At 36.3% G+C, this 19913-nt stretch overlaps 1 protein-coding gene across 2 annotated transcripts in view; it reads left to right on the forward strand.

Moving 5' to 3' along the window:
- Positions 1–19913, forward strand: part of POLA1 (DNA polymerase alpha 1, catalytic subunit) — a 196954-nt gene that overhangs the window by 59116 nt on the left and 117925 nt on the right. For both annotated transcript variants that reach the window (XM_027884228.1, XM_027884229.1), the window contains exons 27-32: positions 9773–9805; positions 11378–11470; positions 13303–13508; positions 14776–14908; positions 16442–16573; positions 18552–18726. In XM_027884228.1, the coding sequence (XP_027740029.1) occupies positions 9773–9805; positions 11378–11470; positions 13303–13508; positions 14776–14908; positions 16442–16573; positions 18552–18726 (772 nt within the window). The remainder of the gene's footprint in view (positions 1–9772; positions 9806–11377; positions 11471–13302; positions 13509–14775; positions 14909–16441; positions 16574–18551; positions 18727–19913) is intronic.

Consider the following 19913-nt stretch of genomic DNA (forward strand, 5'->3'; position numbering starts at 1 on the left):
CATTAGAATAGAAATGTATTCCTGTTGAGCAATATCTTTTTATGTGAATTATGTGGATTGAATGAGTGGCAAAACTCCACTACTTTAATCTGTTATGTGGCTGAAAGTCAGTATTTGAATTGGGTTCCTAGAGGGTCATGCTGAAAGGTTAAACACATTTGTCTGTTTTCCTAGTCTTCAAATTTCCATATTCTCTACAAGTAACAAACAAATCCATGTCCTGTGGGATTGTACAATGGCAATTTAGCAACTTAGCTTCATTAGTAATGAAGCCATAAAACTCTAAATACTGAAGTGGGTGGGCTGTACGTGGAGTGCTTAACAACAGACTAATGCATAAAAGAAGCTTCCGAAATTGTACTTTCTTTGCATGAGCTCATAGTGCTGAAAAATTAAACTGTATGCTTTGATAAGCCTCTAAATTTGTTCTGTTTTTAAAAACAGTACAAATGTCCTGGGTTATGAGAGAGGTTATAAATGGTATTAAAAAAGCCTTAGACCACAATTTCAGGTAATTGGCCAGTTGAGCATTAGCTGCTGAAATCTTGGAGGCTGATATGGTCCCTTTCAGGAATTTGCTTTTGCATGAAGCTCAGCTTTTCTCAATTGGAGTATTCCCAGAATTGTGTCATGAAACAAGTTTCTGTTTCTGCAGGACCTCCATGACATCAAATATGGTTCCATCCTTAGCTCTTTAAGTGATTATGATATATTGTGAATGTCTGTGGGAAGACAATAGTTTCCACTGACATGGGCTCTTTTCTTTCCTGTATGTCCTCATAGGAAGGTGAAGTTGCCCCAACCCACACTACAGTTCGTATTCCTGACTTACAGTTGCAAGACCTATTTAACAAACAATTTAGAATTGTTAACGAGTAATTTGTAGTTAGTTTAAAAACTAGTTTAAAACCTCAAATGAGACTTTTTAAAAAAATAAAATATTTCTACATTATACATATTCTAATCATTTGGTAGGCCAATAGATTTTATTTCTGGCATGCTTTACAAATTCTTATGATGTTCTAGGGGAGTCTTTTATGTCCTGAGGAGCTCCATCTTGGAAATATGACTGAGACTTCATGCTGTTAACTATGCATGCTCCTCATTGTATTTTCACGTCCTTGGAGCAATCACGAGGTCCTGCCTGAAGCAGGAAAGGTTTAAGTGTCCCATGTAGAGATGAAACTGTTTTTTTTGTCCCTGGTACCACCTAAGAAGGCAGGTAAGAGCTGCCACAGGGGCTAGTTAGAGGAGACTGTGCATAAGCCACATCAATGCAATGGCTCATGTTTGGACATATGGGAGATGGAACCTGCCCTGCTCCTACTCAGTACCAAATACTGTTGTGATTTTGTAAGACTTGAACGCTGGTAGTTGTTCAGTCCTATATGGGTACCTTGGTAAAAATCCTTATTTGTTACAGGTGCTCATTTCAGTGATGTTTCATCAGTCTTTGGAACTGGAATAGTCATAATTAAATTCCTTTCAACTGTCTGTTGTAACCAGGAAAGGTGGCACAATGTCAGAGACTAAGGTTTCTCTATTTGAAGTAACAGTTTTCCTTGTATCCAGCACTTGGTGTATATGGTCCTGCATGAAATAGGACTGTAACTTCTCTTTGATATAGCAAGTTTCATCTTTTAGCAGATTCTAATTTTGTGTGTATGTGTGGTTGTTGGACAGTCCTAAAAAATCCTAGAAAGAGACTTGCTTTCACCACATGCGGGTTTTTTAGGTACAGTTGTGGACTCTCTAGGCATTTGTATAAACCTGATCTCTCATCTTTTGCATATGAATAGCTTGGTGGAAACCTAAACATCCCAGTATAGTTGGAAAGCTGAATGTACAGGAACTTCTCCTTCCTTAATCAGAGAGGCTCACAGTCTATCAGATCTGGAGCAGATAATTTTGGAGTCTTTCAGAATGATCCTTTTCTTTGGAGAATGGAGATGACCTAGAAAGTGCAAGAGTTTTCTCTGTAACATTGTCCTTATTCATGTGGATATGCTTGAAGAAAGGGCCCCTTTCAGCCCTGTGTTGTTGGTTACTGGTCTTTCTGTTCACAATATACCCCACCCTTGGCTTGTCATCATGGACATGCACTCCTGCCCCTATCAGTCCTGGTCCAAAGCTCTCCTTACCATCTTGGAAAGCCTCTTAGCACAGATAATTTTGCCCCATGTCAAATGGATCCTTCCTTGTCCAAGCAATTCTCGGTGCTGACACCAGCTACAACCATGGAGGATAAGTATCGTTTAACTCTATAAAAACAACTGTTGTGTTGTCTAGATGTATCTAATTTAATGAAATAAAATTATATGCTTTATGAAAATCCTGCATGACATTTAAGAAATGTGGTTAGAGAACTTTCTTGGGGGGCCAGTTAGAGGCTAAAATACTTTTCTGAATTTGAATAAATGTTGGTTTGATAGACAACCATTTAGTCATGATGAAAGAGCAGTTTAGTTTTAAAGCAGTTCAAACCACTTAAGAAGACTTTTTGATGAACACAACATCCACACACAATCTATTCATTACTGAGACTAGTGTGTCCTCTCATCTCCTATGAAAATTCAGGATTATTTTCAGTGGATCCGCCTGTATCTAGGCAGAGCTTGCCTTGTTCTGTTCAGTACAGCTATTGCAAAATGCCCATGGTTCTTCAAGGAAAAGGCTGTGTTTTTCAATAGAGGCCCTTTTTGTTTTAAGAATACTCATCAGGTAGCAAGTGTGCTCTGCATCTGTTTTTCCCTTCAGCATTTGCTTTTCTTCTCCCTTTTCTCCAGCCATACAAGTTGTGGTTATTACTTAAAAGATACTGACCAGGACAGCCTTAAGAAAGTAATTGATGTTCCCTTCCTGCCAACTCTTCATACGCCCTTGTTGCCCTAGAGGACCTTTCCTGCACTATACCTTTCTTTTTTGTAATAAAGTTTTCTTTAACAGATGGAAAATAAGGGAGAAGGGCCTTACACAGTTGTAAGTCCTGTTTTCTGCTTTTTACTCAAAAAAAGAGTGTGGAGGGAGGATTTGTTTCTAGAGTAATTTGTCATCATCTTAGGTAGTGTACCGAGTTTGGCTACTGCTTAAAAATATTTCATTGTTTGGATTATTAGTTTTATTTCTTTTTCAGGTTTATAGACATACTTGATGTTTTTGAAAAACTGTCTTTACTGACTCTAAGACATATTCCCTGACTAGGGACTTCTAATTATATGGCTAAGAGAGTAACTTTTCTTGGAGATGGGACAGTACTTAAATTTTGTCACTTCTAGGTTGAGAGACATGCTTATATATTTGAAAGGTAACTTTTAAAACTGTAGTTTTAAACCTAATCTGGAGGATGGTGTGGTTATCCTTCCCTTTTTGGGAATAGAGTTTGCTGTTATTCAGAGGCAAACCTATGTGCTCTGGTTTAAACCTTGATTGGGTTCTAACTTGTCTCACCAAACAGGAAACCTTGGTTTATAAGTAATTAATTTCAGTTTTTTACTGTTCTTGTAATTCATTTTTTCTAGTGAAAGACTGACTATCTTTTGCTGAATGTGTTAAACCTGTTCAGTTGGGGAAACAAAGCAAAGCTTTCCTGTCTAAATGTTTGTTCATTTCACTGAAACAAATGCTGATGTTTTCTCTAAAGAGGATATGCTTGTCTGTATGTATTTAAATATTGAATAACTTAACACATGTTTTGGTTTTATTAGGAAGTAATAAATGATGCTTGTCATATTTTCCTTATTAGTGGTTTTTCTTGTGGTTTATGATTTAGCTTTTGATACAGTTGCAGTTATCTTATTAGGCAAAGCTACCTTTGCATCTTCTAGTTAACTACAAAATGTTCATCAACCATGGATTTATTTAATGGTTTGGAAAAAAAAAATCACAAGAGTTAATGAGCTGAATTTAGTTTGAGTACCACATTCTTCAAGGGGTTTTAAATGTTGTGGATCTTGTTTTCTCGTGAAGTGAAACATGGAAAAAATTTCCCTGTTCCTTCACTTGTTTTAGGTGTTGAGTTTTGAATTAGCTTGAAAGAAAGAAAGTCATGGGTGGGCACCAGGGTGAGCCCCAGTGCTTCTCTAGGAGCTGTCACTGGTTCGGGTGTTTGGTTTCTCTGGAGAGTTGGGAGACGCCCATGCTACACTGACATGTTTTCACAGCTAGTTATCCACACGGACATTGTATTCTTACTGCTTCTGGGAACACAGGACACTTCTGGGAAGTGGGGTCAGAACCGGGGCAGTTGCCTTCTATGCACTCAAGGGTTCAGTTTCATTGTTGAGCACTCCGTTTCTCTGTTTCCAAGATTTTAAAATCACTTCCAACACAGAAGTTGGTCTCTGTGTGTGTGTATTTTTTTGGCTTTTTTTTTTAAATTAAATTTTGTTCAGTACTGTTAAGAGTATGTTTCATTATTCTTTCCTTTGTCCTAATAACAAAATAATCCTTTCCAAAATAGGCAAAATTTACTTTAGTATAGTATGGTTTATAATATATTGTGTAGAATAAATGATAATTTTACATTTTAGTTAGTAATTAATTCTGGTTTCTTCGGCAAATCTCACCACAAATACTTGAAATAGAGGTACTGCAGAATTTTAAAGATATAATTGTTTCTGGCACCAAGGGAATATTGTCTTCAAGTTGTAATTTGATTCGCAGTGTCATCTTCATTGCTTTACTGTCATCTTTGCATTCCTTGTCAAAATGTGACAGAGGTACATAAGATTTTTGTTGTGTTGAGCACATTTCTATTGTTGCCCTTTTTTGTGTGTTTTCAGTTGTTTCAGTGAGGCAAAAGGTTCTAGTTTTTATTGGCACGTAAACATGTATCACTGGATCTTTGTGTACACTGCTTCAGCCCTTGGAATCATTCTCCCCTTGGTTTTGGGGCTCCATGTGATACTGGTTTTATACACAAGCTATGTTGTATCACTGGCTGTCAGTGTCAGCATTTCTAAAGAAAAACAAAGCCAAACCAAACGCTAAAACAACATGGAAGGGAAAATTTTGGCAGTGTGGGGTATATTTCTGATGCTGTTAATGTTTCCTAAGAGTATACATTTTGGAGAAGTGTAGCTTTGAATGCCTTGTCAAAGTACAGCAAATATTCAGTAAAAGGTCTTTGAAACAAACTTATTTATTAACTACTTGAATCTGATCACTCAAACTTTTCTAAATCAAGTCCATTGTCTGATACAAAGGCTATATTGTGATTCTTCATTCTCTGTGGCAAACAAGGCCTCCATCTTTCTTTCGCTTATGCTTAGGGCATATGTGCCTTTTTGTCCAGTGACAAAAACCTTTTTGGAAAATCCTTCTTAATAAAATCTTTTTGCAGCATCCCGTGGCTGTGGTTTATCAGTGCTAGAGGCTACTTAACACAAAATCCTAGCAAATCTAATGAATAGGTTGCAAAAATACAGAGGTTCAGAAATACTTCTTAGGTAGATTAGTGAGTGGTGTTACTGGAACACAGTTTTTCCAGCCCATTTATTCCTCTGTGTCATGGGAAGGACTAGCTAATAGGAATTAGTAAAGCAGGTGACAGATTTATTTTCTTACTATATAATTGCACAAGTAAACAAATGAGGTGGAAAAATATATCAGGTCTACTGTAGATAACTATAGGTAGTCTTCAAAAATACAGTTTTCGCCAATGCCTTAAGACTGCTGGCTTTTCTCCTTGAGCAAAGTGAAGCCTAAGTGATTATTTTTATTTTTTGGGTGGGATGCATCTCTGGTACAATGTTTTTGTAATGATTCTGCTCAGTCTTTTCAGTCAGCTCTTAAAAAACAGCCCATTCTGTTCCTTCATGTCTGCAACACCAGGAATCTGCACAAAATGTATGTTTTCAGGAGAAATCTTTGCATCAGCATATTAGTTTTGTATCCTGTCTCATTGGTTTTTAACTTGGGTATATTAGCTTGTTCCCATAAAAGCGTCCTCTCGTCAGAAGGTACTCTTTAGTGGTTTTTAAATAAGGAATCTTTAAAAATATTTGATGTAATGGATAATAGTAAAGCTGTTCTTTGTATATATATTTATTTTTAATCATTCCCTGGCTTAAATCGCAACCTCATTTAATTAGGTAATTAGCAAGGTGGAGTGGGATTAGGACAACGAACTTTGCTGTTTGATGATTGCTTGTCTGCAATTACAGTCCTTCAGTTTATATTGAATTGCAGTTCATGGGTGAGAGAATGTGTGTTGCTGGTCTTCCTTTTTCAAGGAAAAAAGTTAAAATAGAATTTCACAGATGTTCACTGTGCTGAGAAGTTCACAGGTTTTTAGAAGTATGTTTGCTGGGGGGGAGGGGGCCTTGGCTGTACAGATGGGTTGCCAGGCAATTAATTCTTCCTTCTTGGATTGTCTGCAATAGGAGACAATCCAGCTCTCATAAGCAATGCAGTATTATTTGCAAAAGGAAACTACCCAATACCATTTTTCCTATTCTCTCCTTCTTTCTTCTGTCGTCCCAGCCTCCCTTCCTGTGCATTTCTGAGAAACCGCCAAGGATTGATATGACAGCGAGGCTGTCATTCTTTTTAACCAAAAAAAAAAAAAGAGCCTTTTTTATTCTAGGTATTTTAATAGAGCCCCATTAAGGATGTATTGCTGACTGAAATATTGGCATGAAGGGCTCTCACTGAGCTGAGCCCAGGAATTAAGAAGTCAGGAAATGGGCTGCTGCATTGCTAAAGAACCTTGTGTGACACAGTATCTCCTGATTGGGGGGATCATTACTGCTATTATGACTCGACTTGCGTAGGAATTTTAAATTTCATCTGAATGTCAGTAATAACCCTCTTAGCAAATTATCCTGAATAAAATCACGAAGGCATTTTATATAATAGGTGTTGAATTACTGGATAGATTTGCTAATTAAATACTCTTTGTTCTGCTGCAGTTGACATTACAGGGTAAGATCTTGAACAATTATTCTCAACAGCTGTACTTTGTTAAGGGAAAAATTAACTACAAAGTTTATTTTTTTTTCTACACTTGAAGTTGGCAGATTTTTGAAATGTGCTTGAAAAAAATTCCATCATCCAATTGGTAATGAGAAGATAAATATGCAGGTGTTGCTGTGAAATCAGATAACTACCGACTGCCTTATTAATGAATTTAGCAATACTTTATAACCTTCTGTTTTGTAGCTGTTGGCACTTACAAGTGATCTCCTGTCAGACTGGGTAGCACTAGCATATGCCAGTCACTTGATGAAGCTTACTCGACTGTGACCCTCTTGTTTTGATTACCTACACCCACTGCTGTCCTCGGGGACAACTGAGACATGGTTTTTGCACAGTCGAAATATTTTTTAGTAAGGTGTATTCCTTTTTTTAAAAAATAGTTAGTAGATAGCATTATTTCAGAGAATGAAGTAGAAAAGGCCAGAGATTATCGAGGGGAAAAGGGTAGGCTGTCTTTTCAGTATAATCTCTTAATTTCTGTCCAATTTTAAAATTCTGTTTTAGGGGCTCCTGTTTACTCTTGGAGTACTAAGAGAGAGGTATAACCTTTCTCTGTAGGAATCAGCTAATAAGTGAGAGAAGGGGTTGTAGGGTGGTGAATATGTTGCAATTTTGATTACTTTATATGAAATTTGATGCCAGTGATGTGTCTTCAGAATAATTTTAAAACTCCATGGATAGGTGGTGGGGTCGTGCTGTCTGAATCACTTGCCAGGAGATGAATAGAAGTGGAATACCTTTTTTAAGCTTCTGATTAAAATGGAATCAGGTGTGTCTGAGCATCTACAGCCTGATGTGAATGTACAGCTAAGACTCAGCATTTTCCTGTTCTTCTTTGTCTGTATAGAAGATTGAGGCCAGCTGAGTTCTTTGCATTTTCAGCAGAGTTCAGGCATCACGTTGTCCAAGTATGTAGTTTACAGGATCAGTGGATGGTCTTAAAACCAACTGGGTGTTTTGAACTTGATCCAGAGAGTGTAAAACTATGGATATCCACAGGTGCTTGGGGAATAACCCTGACAGGGGCATGCATTGTGAGTCAACTGTGTCAAAGTTACATTGTAGTTTGGAACTGAACCTGTCCTCAAGTGCCTTGAAGGGAATATAGCTTTCAGTGCATAATTTAAAACAAACTGAAAAAAAATCATACTGTAGTGTGCATCACTGTGGTTGTGTGAAGGTTCAGAAATATTAAAGAAACTTGCCATCTTAAAGGAATCACAGTGTTGTTATCTTGGGTTTGTATTGTTACATAGAGGTGGACATGTCACCCTGTTTCAGGATTGCTTGCTGTGATAGCTGTAGTCAGCATCGCAACAGTCAGGACTCTTGGCTTGATTTTAGACTCCTTGGCCTTATGAAAGTCATGAGATTTCCCTGAAGGTGGTCTTACTCCCAGTGAGCACGGCCAGCTTTTGCCTGTTAGTCCTTTTTCTTGCTTCATCCCTGCTAATTTCTACTGCTCAGCTCTCTGTCACAGGCTTCTTGACTGCAAGTCATAATTCTTACCTTTTGGCAAATGCAGGAGTATTGCAATTTAATGTATGAAAAATAGTAAAACTGAGGCTAGGTTGCTAAATTTAATATAAGCTGTTAAAATAGTGTGTTGCCTGACTGTATTTATAGTTCCAAATTGTTTGGGTCCACCTAATAGACTCTGATCTGTCATTGCTGTAACGTAACACGTGGTTCAAAGTAATCCTCTTTAAGAAAATCTAAAATATAAATATATGAGTAGCAAGGTTAGCTGAAGAAGAACTGAGGTTCATGCTGAGTGACAATGGAAAGGACTGAAACTGGGGAACTGGAATCTGGAGCTGTGTGCCAGAGCACCAGGATGTTGACAAGAAGGAAATGGGGAATACAGTGGAACCATGCATGGCCAAGTGACTGAAGGAGTGGACCAGATGTTGGTTCTTGTGCAGCTGTGCAAGATTCACCAAGCCCTTCCTCCTGCAGCAGCTACACATTTTCTCATCAAGCTGGTTTTACTTTCTCTTTTCTGTGCTACAGCTGTACCTGTGGCTTCAGATGATATGCTCTCCTACCCCTCTCCACTGTGCTGACCACTATTGTAGATGGAAGCAGGAGCCTACTCATATGAGGTCTCCATAGCTATTTCTGAGGTTCAAAGAGATGCTATTCAGAGCATTTGGGGAACTTGGGATGCACTCTTGGCTGAGTGACAAGCTTAGTTACACTTGGATTTGCCCATTGATTCAACATCTGTATCCTATCTTTATCCCAGCTCCTTGTCCCAGTTCTGGTTTCCGTAAGAAGTTTGCTTTTTGGTGACCCATTTTGAGATCATTACAGGGATAATCAACCTTTTGACTAAGTCTTATTAAGTGAACACTATGCAGGCTGTACTGAATAAGACAGGACGTTTTTGGGAAAAAATGACATTCAGAGGTAAGATGATGGATATGAGGGCAACAACTGACCTAAATTACTGAAAGAGACTTAATTCTGGCCCTTGCTGATTAGGTTTTATTTGAGCCATTTGATTCAGTGTTCCTTTTTTCCTAAGGTAGAATGTGTGTGTGCATATGCAATTTTGAGATTTGTTTTAATCTTGTTTTAGGGGAGTTAATAATAGCATTAATACAAGGTCAAATGAGAATTTACTCATGTAATAGGAGTATTGAGGTGACTGTGTGTTGCCAGGAGAGAGGGGGTTTGCTTTGTTTTGAAAGGTGAGAGCATTTGGAGTTAGCAACCTAATGGATATGTTTGCATGTGTTAGCCTGTAATTATATCATACACTAATCTTTGATAATTTTTTTTATTTCAGATTTTGATGCATACCAAGGAGATGGTGCAGAAGGTAATGCTGAGCATTTTCATTAAACAACAACCCTTAAAGAGCACACCTGGTGAAATTTTTTTATTCTAGGAGAACTGTAACCCAAACAGACCTGAAATCACTTCTTAGGATGCCTGATTTACAAATGTAATCCTTCGTAATGGATTATAGCTTTTTTCTTTTCCTACCACAGATATGATCTGGCCCCTGCTTGAAGCCTATGCGTGACTGTTTCAAGCAAATTAGCAACAGTGCTAATTAGAGTTTACTCATAGACCTGTTATGCCATGTGTTCTAGTGGTTTATTATGGTTTATTTTTTGGCATCCCTTAAACTCTGTCACAAGGTGGTTTTTTGACTATGTGGAGTTTAATATGGACATAGCCATGCTGCAGTTTTTACAGCTGCATTGATTTTCCACCACTGAAGACATGGGGTTTTGTTATTTTTTCAAGTTAATATTATGTAATTAGATTCATCTGCCTGGGTTTTTTGGTGAAATTTACTGGTGTTGGCACTTTTTCTCTTTTTTTTTTTTTTTTTTTTCTTGCTATGCCTTTCTTATGCACCTCGGGCTTTTTTATGTGCCTCAGTTTGTGTAGAGTTTGCTCCTTTATCCCAGAGTATTATGAAGTCTGGCTGGTGTTTGAACACAGCCTTTTCCAAGTAGGTCATTTGAACTGTTAGGCGGATCAGAATGAAAGGTGATGTGTGAAGGGCAGAGTGTCAGTCAGAGAGAAGGAACTGAGTAGATGTTTGTATTGATCTCCAGGTGTAACTGTTCAGTAGTTCAGTCTGGGAACACAAAACTTGTGAGTCATATTAGCTAGATCCTTATCCAAAAGGAGTGCCATGTTCCCTGAAAGATCTGCTGCCCAGGGAAGGACTAATACAGATAATTAGATTACAGCAGAAGTTTAAAGATGGAGGTGGGAAGATGGAAATAGGAAACCACATACATGATCTGAAAAAGTGTAAAGAAGAGCAGCCTAGTCTGGACAGTGCTGTGGTATTCTCAGTTATTGTTACCCACTGGCCAATACTTGGACTAGATTTATTTGAAATAGAGTATCTAAGTATCTTTTCTCTTCTGTGTTTTTTTACTCCAATACTGTTGAGATGGCTACAAATGGGATAAGATACCTGACTGTGGTATTGTCTTTCAGGCACTTTGACTAAATCCGTTGTGTGAATTTGTCCAGCAGTCTTTGAGCTGAAGTGATCTTCTTGTATCCTAGCAGTCCAAAGTTATATTTGATTAGGATTCCTGCTGTTTCTCAAGATCAGACTTGTTCACTGACTTATTTTTCTAGTATTCATGTAGTAAGGTATTACCTGCTTCTATTATGTCCACAGCTGAGCAGTGGGGTTTTTTTAAACATATCAGTGGTTACAGTTTCTTTATTCTTTTTAAATACAAATATGTTTTAATGAAATATACAGACTAATCAGTAAAAATTTATTTTACATTTTTCTGTTTTTTGGTATTTAAGGTATACAAATAATGATATTTTTGAATCTTGAAAAAGGTGTGAGCTCTAAAAAAGATGGAGTAGTTATGCTTTGTTTTTCAAAGCAGTTTGTTTCTTTTAGATGAACCTTGAAGTGATTTATGGAGACACAGATTCCATTATGATAAACACTAATAGTACCAATTTGGATGAAGTCTTCAAGCTGGGGAATAAGGTAAGGGAATTTTTTCTGTGTTCTTATTCTGAGTGGAGCAGATGGTATTAAGAGAAGACTTCATGGCATAAGCAGAGAATAGCCCACAAGGAAGAACTGGACAATGTGTGGAATCTATGAGGTAGTAAAATCTCAGAGTGCTCTTCTTCAGGTGTAGCTATTCTGTGCATTTTTAAAAGTGATTAAATTAAATGAAACATTTCATTGCATAATGAGCTTTTTTTACCAATCCTAAGTTAGCAGGAGATTATCTCAATATTTGGAAAGCCAAAATGTAAGGTACAATTCCTCCTCCGCATAATTCTAGGTACAATGTGAAGAGTTTTGACTTTTTTTCACAAGAGATGTCTCTCAGTTTTGTTTAGTTATGTAATTTGTATTACACTCAATGTGCCATCAGAATTCCACTGGTAAATTCAAATATTAATTTCCAAGGAATACCAAATACAGAAGAGATCTCTCTGATTAGCAGTTGGCAGTTGGTGATGTGGAAGTTTTTTGGGTCTCTGAAATTTTGGAAGAGAAGCGAGGAATGTTTCAGAACTTTTTGAATAGAAGATGTAAGTGAAGTTGTTTTTGAAAGATGAAAGAAACTGTGATGAAAATGAGAGCTATGAAAACTCTAAAAGACCAAAGAAAACATAGAGGTTTTATTCAGTATAGTATTAAATAAAAGTCCTGTAATTTTAAGGCAAGAGTGATTCTAGGGTTTTTTAGAATATTTCTGCCTTCATACTACTTGGTACATTGAGAAGTAGATGCATTCAGGAGCACAGAAAATGGCGAGATCTTAATGTCTTGGTAACCAAGTAGCAGAAGGGCTGATGGCATGGAAGAGAACAATCTCTCTTTTTTGTTTGCCACATGCAAGACTATAGATAATTTTAAATGTATTTACAACAGTGTGTAAGAAAGTTTAATCTTACTCTAGCTGTGTGTGTGTGGTTTCATTCTGGTTTGTTTTTTGTCCCTGTACTCCCATTTGCTGACTAAATGGAGAGGATCAGTTAAATAATAATAATTTTTATGAAGTCTGACAGGATCAGCATAGTATGGTAAATATTTCTGTCTTAGAGTCAGGTTTGCTGAGAAGATAGGTAATTTTTTGAACTTGTCACCTGTTTAATGATTCTTTTTAAGAGTGAGATCTTAAACCTTTTTTATCCATTGTACTTCTGTATTATGTATCAGTTGGGGTTGTTTTTTTAATTAAAAAAATGGACAGAAAGATATGTTTTGATTAAAATCAATTACAAAATACAAAAACTTTAAAAATTAATAAACTTATGTCTGTAAACAAGCAAGCTCAAATCTAGCATCACAATTGTGATGTGGCTCTCAATATTGTTGCTGTGTCATAAAAAAGTGATTTGTATGTGTCTTGTTTCATGTTTCTTGTTGGTTTATTCCTCAAGGAAGCGTTATTTATTTACTTGTTTTTTGCAAACCCTTTTATAATTTACATTCTCCTCATTTTGCATAATTTTTATTAAAAAATTGGGATAAAGAATTGTCCTTGTTGATGAGGAACACTAAGAAATGTCACTGTTTCATTGGATAATAATTTCTTTCCCAAAATTTCATGTTCAGTTATACTTCTGCCTATTAGTGGGCTGTATGAGTGAACCCTGGTTTTAATAGTAGCTCGTAGTTACTCCTGTGTACTAAATTAATTAATGATATCTGACCAGTCTTTAAAATGTGACTGCAAACACACAGTGTGTAATGTTACTTGTTTTAAAACTAAAGAATAATGCACTTGGGGATGGAAGTTAAATTTGTCCGTAGTTACTAAGTTGTTGCATTTGGTTTTGATGTTGATGCATTCGCAGATCAAAAGTGAAGTGAACAAGCTCTACAAATTGTTGGAAATTGATATTGATGGAATTTTTAAGTCCTTGCTATTGTTAAAGAAGAAGAAGTACGCTGCTCTGACTGTGGAACCAACAGGAGATGGGAAATACGTAACTAAACAAGAACTGAAAGGACTGGATATAGTCCGAAGAGACTGGTGTGATCTTGCAAAAGAGACTGGAAAGTGAGTTTCTTTTGGGCATTGTCCTCTTTGTTCTGTCTTAAACAGTATGTGGTTTGTAAATGTATGATAGCACATGGCACAGATTGATAACTGACATCAGTGTTAGTACTTCTTGGCTGATTTTTGTAGGAGATGGTAAACATTACGTTTTGATTGGAAACAGGTTATACTTGTGCAAGTCCAAATGTCTCTAATTTCACTATCTGGTTTTCCATCTTCTGTGGAAGCTGTGCTTTTGAGTTGTTGCAATTTTGTATATACTGTTTAATAAATCAGAACTGAAGTTTTGTTAAAATGGTTTGGAGTCATAGGTTCTAGGTCAGTTTTTTTTTTGTTTGTTTGTTTTGTTCAAAGATGAGTAAAGATTTGGTGGTCATGCCTTTCAGCATCCTCTAATAAGGCTGGAAGTGCACTGAGTGCAGCCTGAGGAGGTGATCCTTTTCCCCAAGACTGCTTCTCTTCCATTTTTCAAAGGAGACTCTTCTGATGCTTCTGATACTTGTGGCAGATACTGGATTGATTGTTTGATAAGTGTCATTGCATAAGGCATTTTCATGCCTGAATTCAATAGAAGTAATACATTTAGCACTGTAGAAAGAAAATTGGAGTGAGTGGAGAGGTGGTCATCTGGTTGCTGACTCGTATGCTACTTCTTGAAAACATAACTTAAATAACTCGTGGCCCAAATGGATCCAAAAATGAATACTTTTTTACATCTGTAAAAATACACCACACACTTGCTTACTGTTCTTAAGACTTGCATTTTCTAAGAAAAGATGCATCATAATAGAAGCAAATTTTTCCAAGTTAGGAATGTATTAGTAATTAAAGCTATACAAATGTTTGAGAGTGTTCTTTAGTGACTAACTCTTCTGCAGCTGGCAGATCTTCCAACCACATTTTACAGAAATAGGCAAGTCTTCGCTTACTTGGTATGTTCTTTTCTCCCCCATTCTAGGATACCTGCTATGGAATAATAAATGGCAACGTGATAAGGGAGCAGAAAATAGAAACCACTTGCACTCAATTCCAAATCATTATTTAGCGTTAGAACTATTTGCAATAATTTGCTTTTAGTAAAATAAGTAAATAAATAAAACACAGCATGAAATATCCTGACAAATTTCTGTAAATTTTGCGTCAGACTTCATCCTCAGCTTCTTTAATTTCTAGGGATAACCCAGGGGAAGAGAGGATTGTCTCTATTGTAATTGTAATTTGCTTTGCATGTCTTAAGCTTTTCTTAATTTCTGGACTGTTTTTGCAGCTATGTAATTGGTCAGATCCTTTCTGATCAACCCCGAGACATAATCGTGGAAAATATTCAGAGGCGACTTATAGAAATTGGAGAAAATGTGATCAGTGGTCAGATCCCAGTCAATCAATTTGAAATAAACAAGGTAAATGATCTCTCAGCTCTTTTCTGTCTCAGAAGAACTTTAAACTTTACTGTTCCTGAATATACTGACTGCTGATAAAAATATTTTTAATCCTTATGATGCTGTGAAATAGCAGGAATTTTACTAGATACTAAATATCATGGGACATACTGTAAAGATCCTGCAGTATGAGGAAAAAAATGACCCACTGGGGCTGGAGGCCCCAGAATAACATCTTTGTGTCTTGTCCCATCCTACATTCATTCTGCACTTACAGAATGACATGATAGTTCATGCTATCAGGAGTTTTCTCCTCAATTGTTACTTTATATTTCAGGTTTAAAATACATAAATTAAAGAATTCAATGGAAAAGAATCAAATGTTCAGTTTTCTAGAAAACCCTCATAAAAGCTTACTATTATTAATTTCCCTAGAAAGCTTTGCGGAAGAAAGCCGGTAGTCGTTTTGAGATTGAATTCCCTGCAACAAGAAATAAAATACTCTGCTTTACCTACAGGAGTTTTACCAACAACGTTGGGGTTTTGGTTTATTTTTGTGAATCCTTGATGATAAAACATGTCTTTTTAATTTTGAAAGCCTCCCCTTCCCTGCTAGGAGGGTATTTCACTAATGAGTTGGATATTGCATGCCCCTCTATGCTTCTCATAGAAGAAGCTTCCCAAATGTGCTCCATCCAAAGTTTCTTTTGCCAGCTGGACATCTGTCTGCTCTGTAAGACTGTGTTAATCAGTTAAGATATGTGTTCAGGTTGTCATATGAGTGTCAAGAAATCACTGGGTTTTATGGTTGACTTAAAAAAAAAGAATGTTCTGATGGGAATATTCTAAGCGCACTTGGTGTCCTAGTAAAAGATACGTATCTAGCAGAACCTTCACTTCAAATACTTGAAGTTCTTCTGTTTTGCTACTTTAAAAGAATGTATTTAACTATTAAATCAAATGTAGTTGTTTCTAAGCATTGGGATGACAGCAAATATTTAAATGTAGCATTTTATTTTATTTAAAGGAAAAACTCTTTGGGGAATCTCAGTAGTATGAGACACATGGAAATATTTAAATTCAGTTTTATCCTCTTGCTATAGGGCTTGTTAAGTACACTTATCTACTTGATATTCAGATTTACTTTATGACCTTAACTGGTACAGGAATAAGAGGGTAATCTCTGACTCTGTTTTTGTATTTTGCGTAATATTTTCATCTTCAATTTAGTTTAATTTTAAAACAATTGCATTATGATTATAACTGTTATGAACTCTAATGCATTTTTCAGACAGTAATTGTAAAAACATCCTCTTATTAATAGTTACACTTACAAAGTTTGAAGCACTAGTACCTAGGGCTTAATGTATGGAAAATACATTTATTACAGTTTTTTCATCTTCCTTTCTGTGTGTTGCAGATATAGTTGTAAATAATAGATGGATGAAGATAGCTGCTATGTAATCTTGTCTTTTTAAAGTTCTGAGTTGTCCATCATTGAAGTAAAATACTTTTCTCATAGTTACGTTTCTCTTTTCTCCTTTGGTATTTTAGGCATTGACAAAAGATCCACAGGATTATCCTGACAAAAAAAACTTGCCACATGTGCATGTTGCCATGTGGATAAACTCTCAAGAAGGCCGAAAGGTGAAGGCAGGAGACACAGTGTCATATATCATTTGTCAGGTAAAAATGCCTTTCCCTATAGCTAAATACTAGGTATTGTTTTGAGATATGGCAAAGAAAACCAATTCAGCTCCTGGAAAAATATGTTTTGGCATTTCTTTGTGGTGAGGTTATGTTATACCTTAAAATAGTCGGTTTTCTGTACTAAATTTGGTTCTGTAGAGTCATTGTGATAAGCTCAGCTCATCCAGCTGTTTCCCTGAATTCATTCATGTTTGGAACTTAAATTTACTTTAAGGAAAATATCCAGTTTTCCTTTTAAGCAGAAGAAAATAGTGGAAATTCTTGGAAAACTTGGAAAGCTAATTGGTGGTAGTGGTTAAATAGGGTCATTGTTATTTCCAGTCTTAACCTGTATCTTCAATTTATAGTCACTGAGTCTGGCAGTAGCTCTGTGTATAGACTGAGGAATTTGAGCATCTTTCTGGTTTCAGATGTTTATCTTATAAATGCTTAAAAATTAAATTAAAATTAAATTTAAATTATCTCACAAATATACACCCCACTTTGGTTTTGCTAATTAAAAAAAATGTGTAGGTTAAATTAGATGAACCACTGTTTTCAGCTCCTTTGTTATTTGAAAGCTGTAAGATACTGTATTTTGACTTTATGGAAAGTTCCTAGCCTGGCAGGGCAAAGCTGCCAAGACTTATGAGAGTTGGGCTGTGGTTACGGCTGAACAGTGGCACAATACAAGAGAAGAATATACTTGTTGAAAGAAGGGAGCTGAAGGAATTGCATTGTAATTATTTTTGCAAAGCAGCTGGATGAGCTGAATAGTCCTAAATTAATTTTGTTCTGAATACTAAGTTGTGTGAAAGGAGTAGGAGGGACGAATGGCTTGCAGTCTGTCTTCATTAGTGATGGGTTTTCAGTCCATGGTTGCTGACCCTATTGAAACCAGTAGCTCATCTTAAATGAAAAAATGAAGGTGTCATATGTTAATGCATTAGTTTTATTTTGCCAAAAAAAAGACAAAAAAGAACTGTACTTAGCAAAAAAAAAAAAAAAAAAGTTGTGATACTTCCCCCTGCCCTGCCCGATCCCCATAAAGGTTTACTTCTGTTACCGAATGCTTGCTAAAATACTACTTTAAGTTCTGCTCTAAGATTTTTGACACACATTAAAAATGGAACTTCTTAGTGCAATTGGGGACTGGGAATACAATTCTACAGACTAAATGGATTACATTTTCCAGAAGAGTTCTGTCTTCTTAGAGTTGATACTTAATTCCTCCATGACTACTGTTTTCAATTTAATTATTGCCTTCCCAAATTCAATTATTTTCTCCTTATCTTCCTCTTTAGAATCGGAGAGGAATGTAATGTATACTTTAACCTCTGAGTGGTGTTTCTCTCTCGTCTTGATATGTCACCATGCATTTCTTTCAGTATTTCTGAGTATTTTAGAATTTACTTTTCCAAATCAACTCTTTTGCTTCTGTTATTTATTCGCATGCCAATGAATGATGGTCCATTCTTTGACCATTTATTCTATTTTTTTTTAATAGGGTCAAAGAATATAAATTTCCTAGCAAAACAGAGATAGTTTTAATATCCACGACTTAGAATTTGCTTGTTGTGCAAAATGATAATTCTGGTTCAGTACAAAGTGAATCCAAAATGCTTGCCCTCCGTGTATTTTTAACTGGGCTGATGGTTACAATGTGTTTTCATTGTGCATTTCAGAATTGACAGATGGGACTGTTTACTCTGTCTGCTCGTACTGATTTGCACGTGTAGGCTGCAATAATACAAGCTGGTTTTGCATTCTTGAACTTGCTGGTTGATGCCAGCATCAGCAATGCAGTTTTTTTTTTTTTACTACTGCTGGATTTGTATTGGATGCATTATAAATCAACCAAACGAGAATGATTGTGTAACAATTTTGCATTAAAATAATGCATAATATTTGAGGCATAAGCCTTTGTATAGACTTTTTTTTTCACGCTTGGTTTTGTATGTGTCTCCTGTCTTAGGATGGATCAGATCTCAGTGCCAGCCAGCGAGCATATGCTCCAGAACAGTTAAAAAAGCAAGAAAATCTTACTATTGATACTCAGTACTACCTGTCACAACAAATACATCCAGTAGTGGCTAGAATATGTGAGCCCATAGAAGGAATTGATTCTGTTCTTATTGCAACGTGGCTAGGTAAGTATTGTAAACTCAGTTTATTTAAAGAATTACAAGAGTCAAAGTAATAAGTTTTAATATATGTTTTTTAACATAAATACTTTCCCAGATCAGTTTTTTTTACATTGAACAGTAGCTTGTGTTACACACCCCATAGAAGGCAGCGTGGACTGTAAGTGTATTTCTGTGTGTCTGCAGAATAGCGGTTTTTTGGAAGATGCTCATTAACATGAACTCCATCTTGTTGCAAAAATTTCCTGTTCATAAATGACAGTACTATTTTATGTCTGAGATTTTCTTAAGTTACTCCCTAAGAAGGAGTTCTGGAGTGTGCATCCAGAACTAACGTTCTTTTCAGGGAGAAATCCTGACATCTCTGGGTTGCCTGCGTCTCTGGATTTCTCCCCTGTGAAAAAAGCAGTCATAGTTATAATGAAAGAATAGAATTTTTTAGTAGGGTTTAAGTGAAGACTTGTTTGCTAGAATTGACCTAGTGGATAAAATGTGAAACCTTAGTAGTAGTCTTAACTGCTTCATAGGAAGGAATTAAGTGGTCCCCCAAAAAAAGAAGTGCTGTAAAAAAAAAAGTGACTAATGTTAGTGACCCACTGAATTTATTCAAATGAGCAAAAGGGAATTGCTCTTATTAGACTAGTTTTTCCTTTTAAAAGGATGTCTAATAATCAGAATTAGAGATTTTTCTGCCCAGCTCTGGTGGCCTCTTTCTTCGCTGTTCCCTAGGCTTCTTACCTAGAAAGACTGAAAGGTTGAAAATTTGTTGGCAGTTCTATTGAGTCTCTTTCCATGAAAATACAATGCTGTGTGTGTACTGTTTCCTCCCTAAAAGTGCTTCACCAACAGATGTGATTGATCTCCTTGATAAACAGAAATTTTGTGATTTATATCCCACATCTAGTTCATTATTTTTAAAACTGTTACTCAAGGACATGGGAAAAGTTGTTAATTTTGCTGGCTGCTGAACTCTTGACAAGACTGTCTTCTCCCACAAGGAAACTTCTCGGAGAGTTGCACTGTGTGTTTAATGAATTATTTATACTATGCCCGTATCTACAGGAATTTCAGACCTGCAGAAATTATTTTGTTTGGAATATTGGAATGCTCAAAGGAAGTCCTCAGCATTTTGTGTTTAGGTAATGGCCAAGATCCAGTATTTGGTCCCTCTAAACGTGTTGCCTTCAGGACCA

This window comes from Empidonax traillii, unplaced genomic scaffold (assembly GCF_003031625.1).
Source record: "Empidonax traillii isolate 1590-97213 ecotype Southwest subspecies unplaced genomic scaffold, ASM303162v1 scaffold140:size1466565, whole genome shotgun sequence".
NCBI classification, from domain to species: Eukaryota; Metazoa; Chordata; class Aves; order Passeriformes; family Tyrannidae; genus Empidonax; species Empidonax traillii.